The sequence below is a fragment of the Schistosoma haematobium genome, chromosome ZW, assembly GCF_000699445.3.
Source record: "Schistosoma haematobium chromosome ZW, whole genome shotgun sequence".
NCBI classification, from domain to species: domain Eukaryota; kingdom Metazoa; phylum Platyhelminthes; class Trematoda; order Strigeidida; family Schistosomatidae; genus Schistosoma; species Schistosoma haematobium.
In genome coordinates, this window is record NC_067195.1 from 78,096,846 (window position 1) to 78,124,760 (window position 27,915).

The window sequence follows — 27,915 nt, forward strand, 5'->3', positions numbered from 1 at the left end:
TCTGTCCACCGCAGTCAGCAGGTTGGTTATACAAGAGTAACCCTTCCTGAAACCATGCTGTTGAGGTGAGAAGAAATTTAAGGACAGTAGATAGTCGTTTAAACCTTCGCATATCAGGGACTCCATGAGTTTTGAAGGTAATGACAATAGATGAGTCTTCAGTGATAAGGAGAGTAGGTTGGTGAACCTGTGTTGATCCTGACAGATTGCTTTTCAATGAAGGTCCAGCTTCTCTTTGAAAATATTCACTGGTGGGCGTTATACCATTTGTTCGGGTAAGGCGTTCCAGTCATTGACTACTCGATGAGAAAAACGGGAACCCACTTTAAGTTTATTAGATCGCGGTTCGTGAACCTTCTTGCTATGACCTCGGAGATTATTGGTGCTGGAGGGAGCAAAAAGATAAGACATATTAACACCCAAATCATAATTAAAGATACGAAATGCCAGTATAAGGTCACCTCGCGTCCTATGATAAGACAAGGGGAAAAGGTTCAGGCGTTTTAAACGCTCATCGTAAGGGAGTTTAGAAAGACCCTTCACTAATTTTGTTCCCACATGCTGAATATGCCCAAGTGAGTTAGTATCCTTTATCAGACATGGACTAGCTGCTTGGATACAGTACTCTAAATGTGGTCTTACATAGGTGGAATATAGAATTCGAAACATTTCCTCTTCAAAGCATTTGAATGCTCGGCGAAGTGACCATAACGCACGAAAACCTTTTACAGAGGCTGCGTTGCAATGCGTAGTTGTTTTCAAGTCATGACCTATTATTACTCCTAAGTGTTTATGTTCTTGAACGCATGGAAGAGGTGTACCATCAATAGTATAATGGTAACTATTACCGTGACAGATGTGCACTAGAACATTCTTCCTAGACTTGATTTCTAAGCCCCAACCCCGATCCCATCTAACTAAATCCCATCTAACTAAAGTCAGCCTGGAGATCCAAATGATCAGCCTCACATTTTATTGTTCTCCAGATTTTTACGTCATCCGCAAACAATAATGTCGACGACGTAAGCGACAGCGGTAACTCGTTAACGTAGAGAAGGAAGAGCAGAGGGCCTAAGATGGTGCCTTTGGGTACAGCACTTTTGACTGGCTTCCAATCGGATAGCGTTCCGTTGACCCTCACTCTCTGTCTGCGGTCACATAGAAAATTTCCTATCCACTCATGTACAGCACCTATTATTCCGAAGCTCGTGAGCTTCTGCATAAGACCTACGTGTGAAACCTTGTTTAATACTTTGCTAAAATCTATGAATATCACATCGACAGACAGACCGTTATCTAGGGCTGCTGTCCAATCCTCCCTCGCAATAAGCAATTTAGTCAAGCATGAACGCTTGTTACAAAATCCGTGTTGCTCAGGAGCTAACAGATTGTGTAAATCTATGTGGCTTAGCAACCTAACTCGAATTATCTTTTCAAGTAGCTTAACGACTATGCTAGTTAGACTGACAGGCCGACAGTTAGATACGATCTGTCTCTGACCATCTTTAAAAATATTACTGACTAGTGAGTTGAGCGAGTGAAAGGGGTATGTTGAAGAGTGTCGCGAGCGGTCGTGAAATAATGTCCGCAAGGGATGACAGCAGCCGTGGATGTAACCCGTCAGGGTCCGGTGTCTTACCAGGTTTGAGGTTAGTTATCAACTGAAGGACAGTTTCCTCGGTCACCTGTACAGATTCAATGGCTGGTATCTCGGTGTGATTGGGACGATTATTTTTAACAATACACGTAGAGTAGACTTCGCTAAAATAGTTTGAGAAAGTCTCAGCTTTTGCCCGATCTGATTCAGCTAGTAAATCTGAATTTTCGCGTAACAGTAGCGGGGGAATACCATCACTACATTATATTCGCCGTTTAACATACGAAAACAATCGTTTTGGAGAGGTACGGCTATCGTATGCCAACTGTCGTTTATAAGTAGTACGGGATTTAGCTATGGTTTTCTTACAAATATTACAAATACTCACGCTTAAATAATGCGTGGCTTGTCAAGAAGAATAAGTCACAGAAGTGTTTCCTACGCTTTAACAGCTTCCGGATTTCCTTGTTAATCCATGGAAGGCAATGTGTTAGCTTACGTGCTGACCATGGGATAAACGGCGACGTTACGGACCCGAATGTAGCCTTAGACTTATTCCATTCATCTTCGATCAGTCCATCCGCTTCGACCGACCAATCAGTCGAGATAGCACAATTTCTGATCGCCGGAATATTGGCTCGTCAGATATTGGGACGGGGTGGAGCAGATACGAATTGTAATACCATGTGTCCTAAACTTAAAGTAAATTACGACGTGATCACTGTTCACTAGTGGGGGAAGGTGCTGAATATCAAAGACATCCTCTCAATGGTGGGTGAGGGCGAGGTCCAGCAGTGACGGATCATGTTGCAAATCAGTATGTGTCGGTTTTGTGATACATTGTACAAGTGCACACTGAATGACGGTAGATTAAAGGTCGCTATCGAAACCACTACATGGAACTGTAAGCTATATCCAGTTGATATGCGGTGCGTTGAAGTCCCCAATGATGAGACAACATTCTGCCATACTCCAAGAACAGATGTGTCTTGGGATAAAGTCGTCAGCAAGACAAGACGGACTACGGTATACTCCCCCTATAGTCACTGACCCATTTCTAGATTTAATCTTACAACATGCAACCTCACATGTGCCACTGATATGAGCCTCCGATATGGTTAATTGTATACGAAAATGATCCCTAACGTATAATATTATACCTCTCCCTTTGCGACTTGAAACTCTATCACTTCTAATACAGATATAACCAGCAATGAAAGGAGAAGAGTCTATATCAACGGTGAACCAAGTTTCCGTAACAACGATTATATCGGGACATAATTCTTCCACCATCAAACTTAGCTCGGACGTTTTATTTCTAAGACTACGAGCGTTCGTGTAGCACACACTTAAGGTGTTTTGGCAATCAATCGTTCTACCCATACAGGCCTCGAAAGCATTGGCTTCCAAGACCTGACTACCCGAAAACCCTTAATGGTAAGTGTAACGGAAAGAGAACAGTGAAAATCCCTCTGCAGCTTCTTTGTTGAACAGTATTTTCATTTATTTGTTCCTTCTCCCTTTTGTGTATTCCAACCTTTGTTTCGATCTCGTTTAACCATGTCTTTTGTTCTTCAGTCTTCCCCGTTTGAGCCTTTATTACGTGATTTTGATTAAAGACTTATTTTTGTTACCTAATTTTCTATTGCACGTTGCCGGACCATTGACAGTAAGGTTGTGTTTGACTAAGCTCAAGGTCACGGCGTGGTTTAGTTTGTGACTGTTAACCTTCTGACTGTCTGCTTGGGAGAATTGCTGCAATCCCTGCAGATAGATATTTGATCCCATCTGATTGGGAATATTTGTATTGATTCTCAGGTATCAAACCCTTTAGTATTAACTGTCTCTTTCATTGTTTAGCGCGCTACTTTGCGTTAGAGAAACTTCTGACTGTATAGCACAGGCTGTACCGTTTGAGGTATTTTGTATTTTTGATGTAATTCGTTCTGTTTTCTTAATTAGAACCGTTTATATTGAGCACAGAGTTTGTGTTTCGATATAATATAATACGAGTATCTCAAAGACGCGTTGTGGGCTATACAGAGGAACTTGGTCTGGTCTAATCGAATAAATTTTGGGTTCGTCAGTCCGTAGTTCCAACCGAATATTGGCTGTTCGGTCGTTACAGTAAGGTTATTTTCGCCATTTAATTTGCGAGTTCTCAACTCCGTAGGCGCATTCTTCCACTTGATTCGATCCTCAATCGGCCAACCTGGTCGGATACGAATATTTGAATCACGAGTTTTTGTGCGTTATTCAATATTATATTTCTTTCTTCAAAATTCCCGAAAACCAACTTCAAGATCCTTCTTGGTTGGGTCTCGCCTCCAACCCATTTACTGAGTCGCATTACTTTTGTGATATGTACCCCTGAAACTTCTTCAGGTATTACATATCTTATCACAGATCCCACTAACTGCAGATTGCGTGCATGTCTTTTAGAAGGGTCATTATCTATCGACCCCTCTAGATTCCAAATAATTAAACTAGCAAGTGGTTCAGCTTCTTTTGAAATCGTATTCACGGCTTTCGATCGTGATGTTAGATCCTGTATATTAACTATTATCTTCTTACAATTAGTTTTCATTGTAACAGAATCATGGTAATCGAGCGAGTAACTCACAACAATGTTTGACGAGGCTTTACTTTTGGACTTTGGCGGAGTAGTCTGTGAGTTCACCAAGGACTTATCGAGTAAACAGACATTAGTTTCATCTATCTTTCCTACTCTTCTGCGTTTCCGCGTCATTCATTTTCCATCAGTCGTAGCATCTACATTAGAACTACTCGGGACAGTAGTTGTTTTGTCTGGGTCACCGGTTGCTGCTGTAGAAACATGGCCACCAATATCTAATGACGTGTCACCCATTGGTTATTTCAGGGTAGAAGGTTCGATTGCACGTTGCGCAGTTGGATGTCTGGCCTGTGCCGTGACAGTACTTACGGGACTGACGCAATCTTCGCCATCAGTACCAATGTTACCGATACGGCCCTCGTCGACCTTCTTATCAGCCAACACCAGAAGGCTAATTGCTTCCTGGATGAGTAATGTTTTGCTCGAGCGACAAGACATACAAAGCCAATGGGAGTTGGGCTTTGGGCACCTTTTATATGCAGTAGGGCTTGATCGGGTACACACCTTATGGGACCACTTATTACACTCATCACATTACATCCCTTCCTCCACGGCGAATAAGCAATATGGTTGTCCACATTTATGAGCAGAGCTGGCCATCTCAAAAATCAACTAAGATGGTGACACAAACAGGATATGTGAAAGAATTGTCAAACCTTAACTAAATAAATCGAGTTAAAGTCAACCAAGTATGCTTCGATGCAATAAATACACAAATGCAAAATCGAAACACTCAATACGATATCACTTTAACTGGAATAGATTCAACTTAAGTGTAAACAGTAGTTCTGATGCGTAATTTCGATCAAAACAGTAAATTAACTCAACGAGAAACAATACCACTGTCCTTTTAAATAACGCGACAGTGTAATCACTTTATATACCATGTAATGTCCCGAAACAGCATTAGGTCTGTGAGGGATATTCTGTCCGCTGGTTTCATAAATATTACTTATGAAAGTACACAATAGTGACATGTTTATTCAGTGACTTTTGTGACGAAAAAAAGCGTTTTCGTTTATTCGTAACGCTTTACATGTAATCCCATGTACACCCAATATCCATTGTTTCTCTACAAAAGTGGTAAAGGGCGGATATAATTTTTTTCGTTGTACGATATTCAAAAAAGACAGTGGTGTTTTTCCTCTGAGTACATTCTATAGTATCGATCGGTAAATCACGCATCAATACTAATGTTTCTGCTTTAGTTGAATTTATTTCAGTTAAAGCAATCCTCAAGAGTACTGGTTTTTTTCTAAAGAAGTTTATCATTTTTACTTTATGAGTACAGATATAAAAAAACTAAGGGCATTGGTACTTATCCTTCATCGTTGCGTATATCTTTGAGTATTGTTTGTATATATAGGTGTTAAGGTCTTTTTGTAACCACTTGAGTCAGGTTTTTTTACTGTTGTTAGGTCTAGTTATATACAAACCTCTGTTATAGGGTGCATACATCTGTTCACTGCTCCCAGACATCCTTGTTCTAATGGTCATGCAAAATATTTTGTCAAGACATTAATAAATGCTATCGATTCTATTGCCGCTTCAACATTTAATGAGCTGGATAGGGGAATAGGTACTTTTCTATAGCAATATAGAAATGCCAGACATTCGGTGACGAAAGAGATTCCATCAAAACTATTAAAAGGAAGAATTCTTCGGTCGAATATGAGATGTCTGGAGTCTGCAGACGTTACATATTATCGTGGAAGTTATCTTCGGCCAATCATGGGGGTTGTGGTGAAGAATGTCGGAAAATCTATGATGCGAATTCTAGACATCAATGACTTAAGTGCACACAATCGACATGGTGATCAAATACAGTTCCAGGAACCACGTGAGTCTGTTCCAATTTCGGCTGTTAATTCTATTGGTGATGAGTATATTCTAGATAATACATAAACCTTATCCAATACACTGTCCAACAGACACAGGGTGAACCTGAGAAGAAGACGTACAATGGATTACAGACACTTAGACTCCAAGTTAAGCTATGGTGAATGTGCTGTTTAAATGAAATAATGATGCCTTTGTACTTTTTGAATGCTTGATTTTGAGTTCCAAATACAGTACAATCGTTCGTGTTTATCTAGTACTTTTTGATCCAATTGCGTTATTTCCGGGGTTCTTAATTAGTACATAATTCAAATACTCTTAATCATCATAGTAGTACGTCGTGACATCGGGCTATAAAATCCCTGACGAATGAAGTCCTTAGGTTGGTTTCCGAACCAGTTGGTTATGCTGTGTTAAGTTATTCATGCGTCCTGATGAACTTATATATATAATTCATTGAGACAAAAACAGATTTTCAAGGGTATTAAGACTCTTTCAGATAAAACACCATGCCAGCGAAAAGCAGGAAGAGATAGCTACAGACCACCAGCGTCAAACTCTCAAACGCATCATAATCCTAATGGTCGTAAAGTTAAGTCCGATTCTAAGGGGACGTTTAGCTTTACAAGTATGCCGCCATCGAAAAACTCTTCTGAATCTCCTAAAGTTCAAAACCCAGAAGAAAGTAATCCCGATGTAGGTGGTGTCCATCCTCTTAATAATGTTGACTTAGATTCAACCCGAAGTAGTTGTGCTCATGACGAATGGGATAACACAGTCCAAACCCCTGTTAGTGCAACACCCAGTTACAGTAACTGTGCAACGGATAACAGGAAAACTAATCATAACATTCATATAACTGACCACGCACTTAACGTTGATATATTCGAACTTCGCAAGTATGTTTAACAGCACACAATCCTCTCCAACTTATGAAGAAGCCGAAATCAACCACAAACCTTGGAAATAAACGCCTTAAACACGTTACCCATACGTCAGGTATAAATAGTTATCTGAATTGTAATTGGCCACTTGGTCGCACACATAGACCTGATAGCCTTCTTGGTCCGGCTCCCAATATGTACACTATGCCTTTATCAGATGTTATATCCAATAGCAATGAGAAGACATTTTTTGTAATTACGCCGGCTTTCCTGCCGGCAACGGTAAACATATTTCACATGATGACAAAGTAGTTGAATCTATTTCCCCTCGCAACACAACTCTTCCCTTAGCTAATCCTATGAGTATTCATGGAACTACCAATTGCGATTTATACTCTAACCTGCTTCATTTGTGGATGGGTTCAACAGGTCCGAAAACCGACCAGGGGGAATAATAAACTTGATTTAATGTTCACAATTAGCATGGACTCTATCTCAGTGCATACCAGTCATGAGTTTTTTATGAGTGACTATAGAGTTGTATTGAGTATTATTCACTCTTTAAACACCATACAATTGAACTCTAAAGCTTCATTAGTGTACCAGAGCAGACATTTTGATCAACAAACATGGAAACGGACTGGAACTCTCATTCAATGTTGACAATGGGAAACTTATTTTACCACAAATAATGTTGACATTGCGCTTTCCAATCTATACCACAACCTGATATATTGCCTTGACTGCACTGCTCCAGTTATTGTCCATGTGGCTTATAATGCTAATAGGGGCCAAAATAATTTTAAAAGAAAGTTGAGAAAATTAAAATGCCGCTACTACGAGCAGAATGATGTGCATGCACTTCAGAGTATACTTAAATTAATCGACAGAAATGCTTCATCTAAACGTAAGTATTTTATGAATATAGAAAATAAAGCTCTACGTAGTAAAAGCCCAAAATTATCAATACTTCGGCTTTTTAAATCCCGTGTAAAGTCAAATTCCCTTGGCACGACTAAATTCTTCATACTTAACGGAAGAATTGTTAACGATTCAGCAAGCACTTCTCGCAGTGCTACAAAACTGGAACTGAAAACTCCATTACATTTCCAATGCTGACATCAAGACATCTGTCAAAAATTGATTTTACACCCTCCAACATCAGGTAGGCCATAGCTGCCCTGAAAAAGTCTTATGATGGTGGACCTGACAGGATACCTTCATCATTTGTGAAATATGGAAGTAGAGAATTTCCACTATTTTGTTTGAAACTTTTCAATCTATCTATGGAATATGGGACCTATCCATCTGTATAGAAAACATCCTTTATCACCCATAGATTCAAAACAAGACCACGTAGTGATATTACTAACTATAGGCCAATTAATTTGACATCCGTGCTCTCAAGAACCATGGAAAAAATCATCCACAAACAGCTATTATCATTTTTACTTTCGGCTAGTCTGATCAGCCCATCCCAACACGGGTTTATGACTAAACGCTCATGTTTCACATCGCACCTGAAAAGTTTTGATCAAATTACCTAGAAAAGAGATGTTGGTCAGTCAATGATAATTCTTTACTTCGATTTTAGTAAGGCTTTCGACAGTGTCTCACACAAACTTCTTTTAAAACGCTCTTGATTTGGCATACAGAATCCCCGTTTTATCTTAGCTCGAATCTTTTTTAGAAGAACGTAGTCAAATCGTTCGCTTTGGATATTGCTACTCTAAACCTGTGAATGTAACCAGTGGGGTTATACAAGGAAGTGTGGTTGGTCCATTACTCTTTCTCCTTTTTATCAATGACGTGTGTTCCCTCTTTCAATATGGTAAGTCTTTCCTTTTTGCTGATGACCTGAAAGTAGTTTAGTCATTCTCTTCTCCTACGAGAGCTATATTTCAGCGGTAATCCAAGAGGAAACAAACAAGTTGTACGAATGGACTGTTTCGTGGAATTTGCCACTTAATGTTGACAAAAGTGGATTTATTCACATTGGTCGCTGCCTTAACTTAAATCTGACTGTACACACACATACACTCAAACCTCTCAACACTGTTCGTGACCTGGGTTTAAGATATAGCAACAGTCTGAACTTTTCTGAACACATTATATCTCAAGTATACAAAGCTAGAAAGCTCATCGGATTGATAATGATAAACTTCAATAATATCGAATCGAGATTGTTACTATACAGAAAATGTATCTTACCCATTCTTGAATATGGTATTTTAGTTTACAGTAGTTGCAGACATAATGACCTGATTAAAATTGAAGGAGTTCAAAGAAAGTTCACCAAAGCTGTTCTGGGGTATTCTGATAACATAGACTATCACCAAAGATGTCAACAACTCAACTTAGAACCTCTTTGGATCAGACGTATCAAATTAAATCTTGTCTTTATCTACCGGCTTATTAACGGTATTTCCTACTCTTCGGTATCCATCCCTTCATACCTTATGATATCATCCCACAATCTACGCAATAAGGAGAACATTCTAGCGATTCCAAGAACCCACACAAACTTACGTCAGAATTTTTTCCTTATTCGCTACTCAACGATGTGGAACAGACTGCCAGTGAACCTTCGTTACAGTGAAACTACAACCCGGTTCAAAAGTCTCCTTGACGATTTTCTTTCCGAAAGTGGATTATTTCACCTATTGAATATCAATGTATGCAATAATGATTTATACAAACAAGGTCCGTCATCCATTTAATTGCCTGGAAGGCAAAATAAAACCTTTAAATCTTTCCACGTCTATTTTATTTTATTTCTATTTATCTCAATATATGAAGTCTGCTTATGTTCGTATCTATAGTTATTACTGTTATTAATATCATTATTGTTCCCCCGACACATTAGATATTCCTTTTATATCTTCTTATCCTTCTTAACATATTTAATTCCTGACTGTCCTTTGAAATTAATTGTGACTTTCATAGCATCATTCTTAATTATTATTGCACAAATATTTATACTAATATCCGGTTTCACTCTGTATACTATTACATAAATCTAAATGTATTCATCCGAGTGCATTAAAGGATTTTTATTTTATTATTCTAAGTTGTTGGTTTCCTTCTGAGGTTGATATTAATTACGCAATTATAATTCTTATCATGGATGAAACTTTTCACTAGGTGTTCACTTCTTTTCTCTTTTCTTTCCCTCTAAATAAATATTCTTAAGATTACGAAGTTTGTAATTAAGACAATAACTTGTGTTACACTTAAATTAACTTCTCAGACCCGTTTTATCTTCACTATGCATGTATGACTCATACATATTGATATTTCATTATCCTTTTCACTCAATTGAGACTTTCATCGCATCACTCCAAACTATGACTGCACAAACATTTATTCTAGCGTCATATCTTACTACAATAATAAGTTGTTTTTTCTTAATTAGTTTTTGTTACTAATTTGACGATATATATATAGTCGTTTGTTCCTGTTTTATGTTCATAAACACGCCAATTAAACTGTTTGCGTATTTCACGTCTCCTTTCTTTCTATTCCCTTATTTTCTCCATTTACTTCTTTAAACTCAATTCAATATTCTTTTCAATTGCATAGACCCGATTTATTATTATTAATATTCTACTATTATTACTCTAAAATTTTTTTAAATATGGCAAGTATAATGCTAACATTATTGAAAATTGTGTATTGTTGCATTTTTTGAAGAAGCCCGAAATGGTTTCTTCACAACACTTATGTTCCCATAAGGTGTTTGTGAATAATAATAACAATAATAATAATAACATTTCTGTCACTAAAAATCCTAAACACTACGCACCCTTTATCACGAGCGGTAGCGGACCGTAGTAATACATATGTTATGAGAACTCCAGGCCCTTTATCACGAGCTTAATTGTAGCATCAATTTACGCTTGTAAATCTACAATAGGTAAGAATACAACACCGAAGTAATCTTGCTTGCAAATAAGTCATTTATCTATACTATTCAATGGGCTTTAGTTTGTTAATCATTTAAACTGTTCTTCCTGACATTATATAAATGGAATTCTGCACTCAGCATCTCTATTTCAACACGAATTTATGCAAGGATATCAATTCCGTCTAGGTTTGTTTCTGCAGCAAAAATAATTTTAATCTTAAGATTAATTTAAAGAACGAGATCCAGAAGTAATAATACGCTGTACAAATCGTCATTATCTTTCATTCCCATCTGCCTGGTTGCTAAAATTGCTGGACAAAAGCCCAGTTTATAAGAGGGTTCTTAGATTGATAACTTAGTACTTTCGCACAAAAGAGTCGATCTGTGCTATATACTGCCGACGAAGTTTTGTTACTTATAGTGTTATTATTATTGCGTAAGACCGTAAGATTATTGTCTAAGTCTATGGAACTAGGATAATCGACCGATACGGTGTGACTACCTGGTCTACAAGAGCCTACGTGAAAGTCACATCATTATCTATGCTGACTTGCTCAGTCATAACAGACAATGGTTTGTGCCAGGGATTTCTGAAGAATACATTTGTGGTAGCTAGAAATGGCATAATTAATCAGACGAGCAAAATGTTACATAGAGTGACTACACCTGCCTTGCCATACCAATTAAGTGTCTCTGCGTTCATCACCTTTGACCTCTTCTAAGTGTTAAATGTAGAATGTAAACCTTCACAGATATCATATGTTAAGTATTGAAGATCGTGTGGTTTTTGATCCATACTACTTTAAGACCATCCTCTAAAACAAAGCTTATGTTTACTGAAGGGACTTGTTGTATTACTTTTGGAAACCAATGGATAGATGTATTCACATAGTACACCGCAAGATTTAAATTCTCAACAAAACTCGGTTCAGCGTCTTCACATTCTGAAGACATACTAAATTTTACTCACTTTTCTCGCAACTCCATAGGCGGCCTCTCAGCTACCACCTTTAATATGGTTCAGCTAATATCATAGGTTCATTGACATTGGACTGTTTCTAGATGCCATTCATAGAGATATCAGTAAAATGACTGAAGTCTAGTGATCACTCTAAAGGTGCATGAATGCATTCAGCTTGAATGGAAGTTCAGCAAAATTAAAGTGATACCTAACAGACCGTACAATACTTTCAATACAAAACTATGCTTATGAAGAGACCACCTTACAGTATGAGTATATGCAGAAGTAAATCTGATCGAGTCCAGAACTATATAGCTCACCAGCTGGAGAGATAATGATAGCACCTAAGAATGAATCTTTCAACACACTGAACATTAACTTCCGTTCTAATAAAAAACTTGGAGGTATTCTAGGAGTTTTATCAACCATTTCTCCTAATACCAGTGGACGATTCGTCAGAATGACTAAATAGGCGATTTGGAACAGGATAATATTGGTCTCAAGCATCAGTCAACGGTTTCTCATAAAGAAAAAAAGAGGAAGTTGACAAATTTTCAAAGGAAAAGTGTCTTTACTTGTGGAATGGGGTTGGGAATAAAAAAGTCGTTTAAGATAAATAACTTGAGTACTGGAAGGGTTCTACCTTGATTAAGAGGGTGGACAGGTAGTGATTATTTTTCGAGCATATTCAGCTGTTAATGTCCGTAGAAATCAACGTGTTTACAACCAATGCGCATTGTTTGGAAAAGTGATTATTTTAGGGAGTTATTTACCAGTTTAGTCCTTTTTCGCCACATATAATTTCGGTTAGGAGTCATTAATCTACGCAAAGAAGAAAAATTTTCAGCAGCGAATAGTAAGCAGGCTCAGCAAATTCGGATATATGAAGGTTCAAAACTGAAGAACTACAAGCTCGCTTATTATTTAGCATGATTTTTTAAATGTTGAGGCTACGAAATTTCGTCAGAAATATCTTTAAAAAATTATTGAATGTAGACAATAGTCACGTAACGTAACTGGGTCTCTACCAGATTTTATCTGTGTGTTAAAATGAATAAACGTTGATTTACTTTCTTGGACAAACAAATAGCGGCAATATAAATGCACGTTGGAATTACGAGCTGTTGCTTTTCAAACCAATATATAACTCGTGATTCTATTAAACTCATGTTTCAACACAAACTGAATGAGTTCTTTCAAGTGTCTTTGAGGTCCGGTCGAACAATATTATTGTGAATGCCAATAATTAAATCGTAGAAATAATTTATTCTGATTAACATTTCCACTGTCACGAATTATGATCAAAAAGTTGAAAACTATTGCGATTAGACTTGGGATAAAGCGTCCTCCTCAACCTTCACAAAGATTCATCCCAGTAGGCCCAGTCTCCAAAGAGCTCTTTGCAGTTGAAGGATATCCCTTGAGCAAACTTTATGGTAGGAATAAAGTCACAACCACAAAATACACGTGGTATGGTTTCTTTTTTCAAAATCTTGGGGAGCAAGCCCAGAGGATCGCGAACTTTTATTTCATCAGTCTTGCTATAATTCAGTTGTTTACAGATTCCCCAGTATCTCCAACTACATCGATAATTCCATTATTTTTTGTGCTCTCAGTGACTATGATCAAACAAGGCTACGAAGACTTCCTGAGACTTAAGGCAGATAGAGAGATAAATCATATTCCTATTGAAATAGTTACTGAGAATGGTCACTTAACGACAGTAAAATCTATGGAACTTGAAGTTGGGAACATAATCTTATGCAGAAATAACTCATCATTTCCTTGTGATATGATTTTGTTAAGTTCAAGCGAACCCAGTGGAGAATGTTTCGTTACAACTGCAAGTTTAGATGGTGAGACAAACTTGAAAAAGTTCGAAGTGGCTGGTCATACAAATAAATTTGATACACCTGAATCACTTGCTTCGGAACTAATAGGTTACATATGTTGTCAACAACCGGTAGAAGATCTATATACCTTCAGTGGCCGTATTTGCCTGAAAAACTCAGTTGAAGATACGATTACGAAGGATTATCCGCTTGGACCTAAAAATTTACTACTGAGAGGAGCGTGTCTTCGTAATACTGATTATATATATGGTTGTGCTGTCTACACGGGCCGTGATACAAAACTGGCCCTTAATTCAAAGGGAAAAACCACAAAATTTTCACAAGTTGAAGGGAGGCTGAACTTCTACCTCTTCTTTATTTTGGCGTTTCTGGCTTTCAGTGTGATCGTCTCCATTATTCTGAGTTCAGTCCTAGGTCATCCTAACGTCTGGTACCTTCCACCAGAAAAGAGAAATGCTTGGAACGTTTTTCAAGAACTTTTAGGATTCGTTGTTCTATACAATTATATAATCCCAATCTCTTTGTATGTTACAATAGAAATGCAAAAATTTATTGGTTCTTTATTTTTTGAATGGGATTTAAACTTATATGACGAGAGGATAAATGAAAGAGCTAAAGCTAACACTTCAGATCTAATTGAAGAAATGGGTCAGGTAAGCAAATTTTTTCACCAAATAACAATCTTTATTTTATGCTTATTTTATATTGTTTTATATCTTTAATTGAACTTCTTATATTATAAAGTGAAATCAATTAGGAGGATTGTAAACACATTTTTGTGTTACGATCAAATAAAATTGATTAAGGAAAATGTTCAATCCAACATCAGACTCTTAAACAGATATCTCGTTCAAATTATGCTGTCCTTAAAACTGCACTTAAAAACTAAGGTTAAGAATAAGGAGTTACAGAATGGTTAACTGTTTTACTTGCTACAAAGCAATTATTTGGTATAATCCTGGTTTATAAAATGACTAGATAGTTGAGGAGTAACAATTATGTCCAGTAGGATATTAATACCTTATTTTCAGTAGAGGACGATTTCCCTTCAAAAATTAACTAATTGCTTGAAAATAAGTGACTCCATTTGACAAAATCTAGATAGCATACTTATGTATGCTTTTTGACAATGCATTATAAGTCCCCTGTAAATTTATAAACAAGTTCAAAGAACGTGAACAAATGTCTCAAAATAATGGTAAGATTTTGTTGGTCTTGATTAAACTTATTTAATTGTTTTTGAGTTTTAAACTTATCTCAAAGTCGATGGATATGTGTTTTTTTAACGTAATAAAAAACCTTTACAAAAATGAACAAACTAGTGTACCTTAGTGCTATTTAGTAAGACGTTTTTTTACTTTTGGTGACTAGATATTAGTCATAAGTCCACGTGTTCTGATTTTTTCTCAAGTATGCAAAAATGGGTACATAAATCTTATTCTAGTTCTAAAATACTCTTAACGAGAAAAAAACAATAATTTTTTTGTACTATCAGTTTGATTACAATTTTAATATTAGAGCGAAAAGCATATAAAATTGATTATTTTTAAGCATAGTTGAAGTTATATCACTATACTTGCCCATTTAAAACAATTTTATGGGTTATATTTTGTTGTAATCAGATTGTTTGAAATGTTTTGCGCTAATATATCACATAGATTTGGAAATCCTCTTCTTCTTATTGGACTATCTAGATTTATCAAAGGGACTAATTGCTTCACTATTTAATGTCAAAACACGCAGATAATAAGATTTATACTATGATAACAGTTAGAACATACTAAGGTTTCCTTTACTTCTCTTCATAAAGTTTTGCTTATCTTTTAAATTTGTGATACGAAAACTTCTGAGGGTAAATTTACTGCTTTTTCATAGAAGGTAACATTCTTATCTTTTTTGTAAAACTCTATAAAATCAACTTAGTACCAACAAATATATATTTTGATCATTAATTTAAGACGATAATTTCTAGAAATCAGAACTTTTTAGTGAGGATTTATGCAGAAAATCGAGAAAGACATAATCCTTAGTTTTTCATGTATGTTACTTATGACCAAATTGCTACTGTGATTGGGTAAGGCCAACATTAACTTATGTTCTCAACATGAATCCCTAGTATATTCAGAAAGTTAAAACTTCATGGGCTGGACACGTTAACTAACAGTCAGTATTTTTTTGAAATCTCGTAGAAAATATACCAAACTGCGCTTATAAAACTTGAATAATACCGACTCAACATCTGATTGCTCATTTATATACAACCAGTGCTATGTTTTACTAACATATGTTATTCTTTTTTACCGTTGAGTTGTTTGAAATAACTATAACATTATTCATATCCCCACGATGATCAATGTGGTCGGCTTTGAGTTAAATGTTTTTGTTTAGAAATTTTATCAAATCCGTTTAGTCATTTAGTTAATTATAACTGAAAACAATTTAACATTTTAAGTATTATTGTAAGCTTTTATAAATTAAACATCAAGTCTGATCAATGTAAACGCAGCATATTAAGCTGTTCTGCTAAAAGCCTTGATACGTTTATTTGTCGGATACTCGTTACATTGGAAACGAGAGATTAAACTTGAAAACGAATGAATTAATTGTAGTCCTCATCCATATATATGTATATCTTTCAGATTTATAGTTCATATCTCGATATATCTTGTTCAAAATGTTCATCAGTACTTTCCTAAAATAAACACAACAATACTATACAAAGAAAAGTGTCAAATACATAACTACATTCATGTCAAAAATACTTTGTAACTCCAGCCTGTTGCCTTCTTTTACACTATGGTCACGAAAGCTGGGAGGTTGAACGTGTTGCTTTTGCATACAGAGTTTGGGCTTGAACTGATGGATTATCTACTTCACAGAAGTGCACGAGCTGTTGTTATGGCATTTTATTTTGATAGAATTCTTTTGACCATGTAGATTGTTTTAAAGGAATGTTCTTGTAGGGCAACGTACTTAGAGTTGATGATATATTCCCACACTGAAACAATATGAAGTATTTTTCTCAAGGATTTTGTGAGTCAGATTTTCAGAATTTTCACTTTCGTATCCCCTTTAAGTGTTCATAAAGAGAGTTTTCCTTTGAACTGTAGATGATTTTCCAGATTGTAGTTTAGGCTTCAGATTTCTTTTTATGAGCTTTCATGGATAGTTTTTTTTGATGAGTATTTGTTGGGGTTAGAACAGTTTATTGTCTATTGTGTCTTCGATATATATTTGTTTAGCTCTTAAGAACTAGATTTCTCTTTCTGCCCAGTTTAACTCAACTTTGAAAATCCAAGTATTCACCATTGTTTGTTGATATTCTGTGATACAGAACGTTGTGATGAGCTTTTAAATGATCTTATAGTCTTGCATTAATAGTCAGTTAAATATTAAGATACTTTGATTAATAGGTTAGAAGAAAGCTAGGGGAGGCCAGAATAAAACATGGCACAAAACCATGAAGTCATTGACAAGTGGACTGAGTCATGTTCGTAGGTGTAGACTACGTGGTTGGGATCCGCGAGACGATAGCAACTGATGGTTAGAGACCCTGAATGACATGACTCAAAATCGTTTACAATGACGCAGGTGTATCCACTCTTTGTGTTTTCCCCAGTTCTAATCTCCTGAATCCTTCTTGTCTCTTTTTCTCTTTTCAAATTTATTTCACTGAATTATATTCCTTGAATAATATCTTCAAACCCTAATGTTTCCTATTAGTGCTTATACTCTTAATACCTCTACTACTATGGGAATGAAAACAGCTTTCAAAAGATAGGAACTTTTAAAGATGCAGAATTGTTACGTCTTTATCCGTCTCTCCAATAACATACAAAAGAGAATCTGTTTCGATCTGGTTTAGGGCCTTGACACGATAGGGTAGCTAAATCAACCTTGGACTGTGAGTCCGAATTGTGACTAAACGTTTTTGGGGCAAAGTGATGAAAACAACTCTACAACCTGAATGGTTGACAAGAGAGAGAAAGAAAAAAAGTCAACTGAACTACTTCTTGATCTATCCTTAGTTCAAATGAATGTAAAAAGACGTCAATAAATAGATGACTAACATGACTACAATTCACAAACAATTAGGAAAATACAATAATGTCCAAAGTGAGCCTTGCGATAAAGAAATGAAGTACAAAAGGTTACGTTTAAATTACAATAATTTTGAAATAGGAAATGGTATAACACTAAACTATACATCAAACGAAAGATTATGATTGATGAAATAAGTAGTATTTGAATTCAGTCAAATAATATTCCTAAAACAATAGCTTCCATTGATTGTTGTGGCTTCTTTATTTCTCTATTCACATTAAGAATAAACAAGCTACAGAATATCAGATCATAAGTAATTGAGTGATCTGTTTCTAACAATAGAGCATATTTAGTTAAACTAATATCAACCAAGTTGTCATGGAAAGAACGACAGAGTGAATTAGATGATTTCTAAATTATTTATTGAAGTAACTTAATGTACACCATCAAAGAGCTAGACAACAATTCAGTTCCTTATTATTTGATAATCATGAAAGACATATTTACTCAACCATGAAGTAATTCATGTTAATCTACTTTGTTCGCTTTGATCATCATCAGAGTTAAGTTTGTGAGGCATAGTGGACTGTTTTTTAAAAAAAATCGATTGTACACACTCAAATGCCATGTATTCGGACTAAAAAAACCTAGTCACTTTCTGTTATAACTTATGGGTTTGTGCCCCTATCAATGTATGACGTAATGATACCGCCAATTAGAGAACAGTGATTTATCGACCGGACCAATAACACATATAACCCATACGAGCAGTCTAGAGTCTTTACCGGTCCTGCTTCCTACCTAGCCCTGCCTCTTAAGTTCAAAACATCAACCTCAGTCTCTGAGATATGAATCATGTATTTTAAACATATTGGCTTTATGTACAAACCAAACAGATCACATCGTACCATAAAATAGTAAATAACATTTGTACAAGATTTAGCCAAAAGTGGCTGTGAATGTGAGAGATTGTAATTAATAGACTGCTCATAACTCAAGAACGGTAAATTGTATAATAATAGCCTATAGGTCAAAGTAAAGCTGATAATAAGAGGAACACGAATATACTTAGTTTCAAGTTATTAGGTGAAATCTCTCTTTTTTATATTATGTTATTATCCTTTGAACTATCTGATCATCTTCACAATTAGACAGTGCAGCTATAGTGTGAAAATCTTATATTACTTTTTAATCCATTGTACATTAAAACAAAAAAATAATCAATGGCTAATGCTAAATTCACTTGATATTGTTTATTACTAATATAGGGGTTGTGGAGATTATTAAGTTTTTGACTGAGATCATGAACCGATTGATGTTAGACCACCTTTGGAAACTTGGAAGCGCTGGATGGCCGTTTCGTCCTATTGTGGGACTCCTCAGCAGTGCGCATCCACGATCCCACAAGCGGCAGTCGAACCCAGGGCCTTCAGTATCGCGCGCGAACGCTTAACCGACTAGACCACTGAGTCGGCATCCAATGGTGATAGTGTCTAACATCAACCAATCCACGAAATTGCGCGACCATCTTCCATTGTTTAATTAAATCGTCCCATTGATGTTTAAGACTGCAATTGGTCAGTATTAAGTTCAAATCCTAGAGTGAATATCCAACTCTGAGATGCAGGTAAATCCAGCTAACGAGTTCGAAAATAGGCTAAAACAATCATCTTATATTCCAATGCTAGCCACTATCCATCTTTGTTTAGAATGGCTAATGCTGTTTTTTTGTTTATTTTCAAGAGTTTTATCTATAAACAATACTTGATGTACCCTTCTATTAGATCTTGCCATATCAAAATATGACGACAATTTATTAAACCGTCTAACTGTTTAACTGATTCATCTAAAGGACGATATTTTTCTAAATTGTAATGTTCATTGTTAATGTAACTTAATGATTACAAAGTTTGATTTAAATTAGAATTCAGTTCTCATATGAACTCGATGCAAAAACATTCCCTTTGACCAGTGGATTATTCTATCTCTAAGTGAAGGATCAACAATCTGTTTTATTAAAATGATATTAATATTCATTTACAAAGTAAACTTTCAAATATGCCAACAAAAATTATAAAAAAAATCCAAACTTAATCAATAATAACATGGGGATAATTCAAACACTATAGAATGAGTTAGTGATTATCTAAACCAAACAGTATTTTAGCATAAAGCATAGTGTTATTTTGATACAACGGATATCCTATTGAATTCTTAATAGGGAATATCTACATGGATTTTGATGGAGTTTTGTTCTCTGAGCTGGATGGTTTGATCGTGGAGCTTTCATTGTTCTTCTGAACGACATCATCAGCACAAACGTCAGATTGAACAAAACTCCATCAAAATCATCCACCTGAGCTACAAATCTTCTCCACCATCTCACATCTACATGGAATTATGAATTGATTTTGAGTAAGATGAATGTAAGTGTCTTGGATAATAATAATGAAAGTAACAAATTAAATATGCTAAATATTTTATTCATTGTTATTTCAATTCTAGTTTTACAATTGACAGGTATCATTTAGATCATGTGTAAGAATTCATTCACAATAAATCAATGTTTATTCATTCATCATACGAAATAAAAATGTAAATATTTCTTTTTTGTTAAATTTTTCAACAGTCCAATCATCAAATAAGATACAAGTGATAAGAATTGTATATTTTTGCCAATTTGAGTCCTTTATGGTGCAGGCGAGATATCCGTCTATCAACCAAAGGACGGGTTTACTGCGCAGCAGTTCGTTCCGTCCTACATTATGGCAGTGAAATATGGCCGGTAAGAGTAGAGGATATTCGTAGGTTACTACTAATCGATCATAGGTATCTTCGAAACATTAGTCGTATATCCTAGGACCAGCGAGTAACTAATACAGTTGTTAGGAAACGGGTACTAGGTAAGGATGGGAAATCGATTGATGAAGTAGTGAAACTTCATCAGGTTTTCAATGATGGTCTAACATCAATCGGTTCATGATCTCAATAAAAAAATCTGATATTATTTTGAGAGCATATATATGTATCACAGTATGTTTACATTGTTGTCTGCAATTGGGTTGAATGTCTCTTTGCACTGTTTTTATATGAATCTCTGTACATGCACAATTATGTGCATGTACATTTAATACATTTGCTACAATCTTGTTTTTTTAATCACGAATTTAAATAAACTGAGTTGTTAATTGCTACGAATCAATTACATGTAGTATTTTATTGTTTCATCATGAATCATAATAAATAATCATTCCACCCTAAAGATATTGAATAACCATTGAGCTACTTTCATCCGTTCTGTGATAAGATTGTCAACTTTAGGGTTTATTGAGAGAATAATTTATCATTAGTCATATGATCTATTACATTATAGCATAAATCTTAAATGATTTCTGATAAAGATCACTACTTTTATAGGAAGTGATAACTAGAATTTCAAAATGTTAGAGTATGATAAACTTTTGTTCGGTTTCAAACTCAATGAATTAAGTTATTAAAAATACCTAGTTCATATATTTATTATGGTAGATCAAACTGCATCCCAGAGTTGATGTTCACTCTAGGACTCGAACTCAGTACCATTCGCTTCAAACGTCATCACGTTATCCATTCAGCTACTGCGTCTTGATAGCCACTTACTTGTGCAATAGGGTGAATTTAAATTCACTTGGTATTGTTTTGCTTGTATCTCTAAGATGCAGGTACATCCAGCTGACGAGTCCCAAATAGGACGAAACAACCGTCCAGTGCTTCCAAGTTTTTCATGATGGTCTAGCAACAACTGACTCATGATCTCAACTATTGAAATAACATTATGTTTATATCCAATAGAATATGAACTCACTAACTAAAATAGGACCACTAAATAGATTGATTTCATAAGTCAAGGAATCCTAACAAAACTTCATACTATTAATCTTAAAACAGTTTACTATTAAATGCCCAATTAATATTTGGTAGAATAAGGAATAGAAACTTGATTAGGTTACAAATCCCTATTTATTATTTTTAACTACTATTAGATATTGATGAAATTTTATTGTCTAAGTTGAAGTTTGATTGTGAAATTTTCATCATTCATCTAAACAACATCATCAATACAAACTTCAAATGTTGAAAGCTCCACAATCAAACTATTCAACTCAGATAACTTCATTCAAATCATCTAATTGAACAATAAATTTCACTGGTTGAAGTTATCAGTCAATTGAAGCTAGACCACCATGGAAAACCTGGAAGTACTGGACAGCTGACCGTTTCGTCCTAGTATGGGACTCCTCAGCAGTGCACATCCACGATCCCACACCCCTTGGCGAGATTCGAACCAAGGACTTATCAGTCTCGCGCCAGGCGTTTAACCAACTAGACCACTGAGCTGGCCGGCATCCAATGGTGTTAATGTCTAACTTCAACCAATCTATGAACAATAAATCATTTTCATCATCTTATTACTAGTTATTAACCAGAAAGAGTTAAATATTTTTTCTTTATTCATGTTTACAATGTTACTCTATTCATTATTTAACTTTATTCTCCTTCCCCCTCCCTAGGTCCCTTTTTTTGTAATTTTATGTATTCTAATCAAATATTTTGATATTGATGTTATCATTTCTAATATTGATCAATATTTAACATAATCACTAAGATAAAAATGAGTTAAATTGTGATTCTATTTATTGATTTATTTTTATTGATTTATTATTATCATCATCATCATTCATAATCATCAAATATTATAATTGTTTTCAACTGATAAGGTGAAGTCACGAATATTTAATTTTTCTATGTTATAACATTGATTTTATTAAATATTATTAAAATTTTTTATCAGAATGGGGGGGGGAAAGTTTCTTTGTGTGGATATTATAGTAATTTTTTTAATAGTTGAAATCATGAATCAATTGAAGCTGCTAGATCAGTATGGAAAACCTGAAAGTATTGAATGGTTGTTTCATTCTATTATAGAACTTTTTAGCAGTGTACATTTATGATCTCACCTTACAAGATTCGAACTCAAGACCTACCGGTCTCATACGCAAACGTTTAACCTCTAGATCACTCAGCGAGTCCGATAAGAATTGTGGATATACGCACGACTGAGTTCTATATTGGGATGAAATGGTCATCCAGTGTTTACAGGTTTTTCATGTTGGTCTAACTTCAATTGACTCATGATCTCAACTATTAAAAAATTTTATGATTGAAATATTAGAAGTTTAAATTAGATTTATGAATTATGTATTGGGGAGATTAGTAATGACGTCTAACCAATAATAATAATAATAATAGTAATAATAATAATAATAATAATAATACAAAGATTTGTGAATAATGATAACAGAGACAATTATGTTTGACTACGAAAGGTCGTAAGTATAATAGTCATATTAGGTCATTCAATAGTTAATATTTATTATTAATTAATTGGCCAGGGTTGGAGGAGTGGTTCAAGATATTTCTTATCTACACATGGCTCCGGTTTCTTCATTCGGATGGCTTCTGCTTTAGAACCTGAAAAGAATTTATCGAAAAGAATATTCTTCTTTCAAATATTAGTCTTTTAATATGATGGGGATCTTTAAATGAGAAAATATATTCACTGCCCATATAAACTCTATGCGTTGGCCAGAGTATAACCAAGAAGAAGCAGTTACTTCATAGTGTTCGGGGGGGGGGCGGTTGTCAACTTGTTTACAGCTGTAAATGAGAATGAAATCTTAACATAAAACTCTTGTAATACATATAGCCAAAACTCTTCAATTGCACTAGCTAGTATCAGCTGAATCATAAAAAACTGTTTAATTTGTTTGTAAGATTGATAATTAAGTTATTTATTGTTGGGGTGATCCAGAAATTGCTTGCAAAAGACAAGCAAGCATCAAGAAACAACAAAAAGTGTTTCGTCAAATCAGCGTTCACTTGGGGTCTTGGCCAGAAATATCAAGGTAGTGAAACGTCACATGCGGAAGCTCTGATTGGTTGGCTACTACAGTGCTACTATGTTTAGTAGCATTCCAGAATATTCCGGCAACCCAAGGACATTTAGATATATTATAAAAACCCTATATTTTCTGTAATAAAAGGAACCTCGGAGTAAAGTATTTTCCCCCATACTTGCGTCTTCTCTCTGGTGTTCAAGTCGCTGTGCAGTTTTAGCTTTCGGGGCACCAGAATAGCTTAGGAAACTAATATAGCGTTCAATCGATAAGACTTATCATTTATCAACTTAGTTTGTATTTTGAAGAGTATCTATTTAAGATGATTCTGGTCTTCATCAGTTGTTGATGTTCATTGAAGAATGAATGACAATCAGGTAAATTGTTTACTTTTCTTTAATATGTAACATGACTGAAGTTTACTTTTTCATCTATAAATCTCTTCACAGTATACAGACATACCAATTACCATGACGCATAATACTGACTAGTGTTGGGAATGGTTGGAAGAAAGTTGGGGGCGGTCAAAACAAAACGTGGTATCATTGATTGAAGTTATTAACTTCTAGTCTTAGCCATATTGGTAGATACAGACTACTAGGTTGCGGTCAGCGTGACCATCGTAAGCAATGGTTGGAAACTATGGGTGATATGGTTCAGAATCGATCACAATGGCTTAGGTGTATACACTCTCTATATTCCCTTAAACTATGAGATTAAAATTATTTCATATCTTTCTTTCTACGAACTAATTCTTTATTTCTGTACTATATCCTTACATAAAATCTTTTATATATTACCACCATTGAAGTAACTACCTCTAGGAATTTGGTGTTCATCTTGTTGTGCTAATGAGGTATGGCAACTTGGACCGATGCATATATGTGCCTAACTGACTGAAACATACACATGTTAAATAAGATATTTTAACAAATTAATTTTATTATCAATATAGATAGGGTTGTGAAGACTGCTAAGTTTCTTCAAAATCATATACCAATCAATGTTTTACTATCATCAAAAATTTGGAAGTACTGAACGATAATTTAGTCTTAATACTCAACTCTTCAACTGTGTTACATTTGTGATCCCTCATGTGGTAATCGAACTGAGGACCTTTAGTCTTACATGTCATGAATACAGTCAGTCAGTCAGTCAGTCAGTCAGTCAGTCAGTCAGTCAGTCAGTCAGTCAGTCAGTCAGTCAGTCAGTCAGTCAGTCAGTCAGTAACAAAGTAGAACTTCGTACGTACGTACATCAATTCGAGTTTCCACACCACATTAGCACAGAGATGCACTTGTCCATTCAAATCCCATAGTGGTAGAGGTAGTAAGAGTATAAGCACTAATAGGAAACATTTGGGTTTAAAGATGTTATTCAAGGAGTATAATCCAGTGAAATAAATTTGGAAAGAGGAAAAAAGGGACATGAAGAATTCAGAAGATTCGAATTTTGGAGAACACACCTGAACCTGTACCATTAGAAACGAATTTGAACCATGTATTTCAAGGTCTCTAACCATCGGTTGCTATCATCTCGCAGATCCCAACCACGTAGTCTACACCTACCAACATGACTCAGTCCACTTGTCAATCACTTCATGGATTTGTGCCATATTTTGTTCTGGCGTCCCGTAACTTTCTTCCAACCTACTCCTACTACACCATTGAACATCACACGTCGAGGCAGTCGGTGGTTGGGCATACGTAACACGTGTCCCAGCCACCTTAACCTTTCTTATATTCAATCATTTTGAAACCTATATTTATCTAACTTTTCTATGACCACTTTATATTATACTTACTATCAGTATTATTCATACATATATTTGTCAATTATTAGAGAGAGAGAGAGAGAGAGAGAGAAAGACAAATGATGTACGTGCCACCCAACTATATACATCGTGTACACTATGACTATGTATGTTTTATTATGTACGATTAATAGAGAAACATTTAATAATTTGACATTCATTTCACTCATAGATACTTTAATTGAATTTATATTTGTCTATATGACTGATGATTACATAGTTACTAATATCATTGTATTCTCACACCTAATAAACCATTTCTATAGAATGAGAAAAGAAAAAACAAAAAATAATAATCGATTAATCGTGACTCAAATATAAAGATTATATTATAATATTCCCATTATTGATACATTATTACGAATTCTTTTATAATATATTGACAATGTTTTATCATTGTTATTCACTATCTCATTAACTGTCTCATGAAGAAAGGTGTACCATAAGGAGTCATTCTTTCACCTCTTCTTTTTTTCCGCATGATCTGCCATCTTTCACAAAAAACACTTTTGTGAAATATGCGGATGATCTCATTGTATGTATACCGATTTCTACTTCTTTACATCCCATAGAAATGAATGAGTTTTTGTCTCGTATTGATTGTTGGTCTGTTGTTAATGGTCTCATACTTAATACGTCTAAATATCAAACTGTTAACTTTAGCATAAGTCATGAACGGCACCTAACCACCACTTCGGGATCCCATAAAGCTTGTTCCATCGGAGGTTATTTGGTAAACACAGTGTCAAAGATCAATTATCTTGGTGTTACTTTTTCCTTTGATCTCTTTTGGTCTTCCCATGTTTTATTCTTATCGAAAAAAGTTTTCCGTCTAACTTACTACAAAAAGCGACTGCATACTCTTGGGATTACTCGTCATTTACTCTTACGATTTGTCAATTCTTGTATATTACCTATTGTTCTTTATTTTTCTCCATTACTCTTTCCCGGGCTTTTGTTAAAAAACTTTGCTGTATTGCAGAGAGTACTGAAGGTAGTTAGCAAGGTGTGTGGTGAACCTTTCGAGGTCATAATTAATATGGTGGTGGATAGATATTTAAAGTCATGCAAGCTCCTGGCAGGTGTTATCTTATCAGATACTAACCATCCCCTTCACTCATATCTTAATCCTTGTATCTCCTCTGGTAGAACGAGATGTAATTAAAATCCATGCGCTCAAATAAAAGTATAAAAGTTCTATAATGCCTTACCTAGCCATAATAATAATAATAATAATAATAATAATAATAATAATAATAATAATAATAGTAATAATAAGAGACTGATCAATTTCAGTCCTAAAACATCAATGGGAAGATTCAAGTAAAACAGTATCAAATGAATTAAACTTCACCCCATTGCACAAGCAAGTGGCTGTCAGGACTCAGTAGCTAAGTGGATAACGCGATGGCGTTTGAAGCGAACGGTACTGAGTTCGAGTCCCAGAGTGAACATCAACTCTGAGATGCAGGTACATCCAGCTGACGAGTCCTAAATAGGACGAAACGCGCGTCCTGGATTCCACTACTAGCCACTATCCATCTTTGCTTAAAAATGCTTGTAAATCAAGGCAATATCGAGGCATACGCACAGTATGCACATATGCCAATAAGAGACTGATCAATTTCAGTCCTAAAACATCAATGGGAAGATTCAAGTAAAACAATATCAAATGAATAATAATAATAATAATAATAATAATAAAATCATTAAATACTATTTATTTAAAATCAATAAGTAAAATTAGTAGTTTCATATTAAGTTTTATCTTGAATTTATTGAATCAATGAATTCACATTAATTGAATGTTATTACTTTTTGATCTGGTTCCACTCACACACACAAATGCATAGTTATCAATTTTTTTTAACTTATGGATTAAAAGAAAGAGTTAAGTTTAAAGTAGAAGATATTTTAAAATATAGGATAAGAATTTGGGATTGTTAAGTAAAATAATAATGTGAAGGCGAGGATCGACAAAACAAGAGCAATAGATTTACAATTGAAGAACATCTGGAACCCAGAACAATTGTCTGTCAACCAACACCAAATTCAGAGATTTCAATACAAATGTCAAAACACTTCTATTGTATGGGGCGGAAACTTAGACAATTATGAAAGCCATCATCTAGGAGATGAGAGTGTTTATTAACAGTTGTCTACGTAAAATACTTCGAATCCGTTTACCACACACTATCAGCAACAACCTGTTGTGTGAGGGAACAAATAAGATCTCAGTGGAGAAAGAAATCAGGAATAAGCACTGGAAGTGGAAAGCACCCAACTCAGTCACAAGGCAAGCCCTCACTTGGAATTCTCAAGGCTAAAGGAAAAGAGGAAGACCAAAGAACACATTACTTTGGGAAATGGAGTCAGACATGGGAAGAATGAACAACAATTGGATAGAACTGGAAAAGAAGGCCCAGGACAGAGTGAGTTGGAGAAT

At 35.2% G+C, this 27,915-nt stretch overlaps 2 protein-coding genes across 2 annotated transcripts in view; both read left to right on the plus strand.

Annotated features, from left to right (window-relative positions):
* The first annotated feature begins 4,189 nt into the window (after window positions 1-4,189).
* Window positions 4,190-4,841, plus strand: MS3_00001274 (uncharacterized protein). Its single transcript, XM_051208739.1, has one exon. The coding sequence runs from the start codon at window positions 4,225-4,227 to the stop codon at window positions 4,816-4,818; it is 594 nt and encodes a 197-aa protein (XP_051072554.1). The 5' UTR covers window positions 4,190-4,224; the 3' UTR covers window positions 4,819-4,841.
* Window positions 4,842-13,120: 8,279 nt separating this feature from the next.
* ATP11B (putative phospholipid-transporting ATPase IF) overlaps window positions 13,121-27,915 on the plus strand; it is a gene marked incomplete at both ends in the record, with an annotated part of 112,910 nt that continues 98,115 nt past the window's right edge. The window contains one exon of the mRNA XM_012939109.3: window positions 13,121-14,329. Within this exon, the coding sequence (XP_012794563.3) occupies window positions 13,121-14,329 (1,209 nt within the window). The remainder of the gene's footprint in view (window positions 14,330-27,915) is intronic.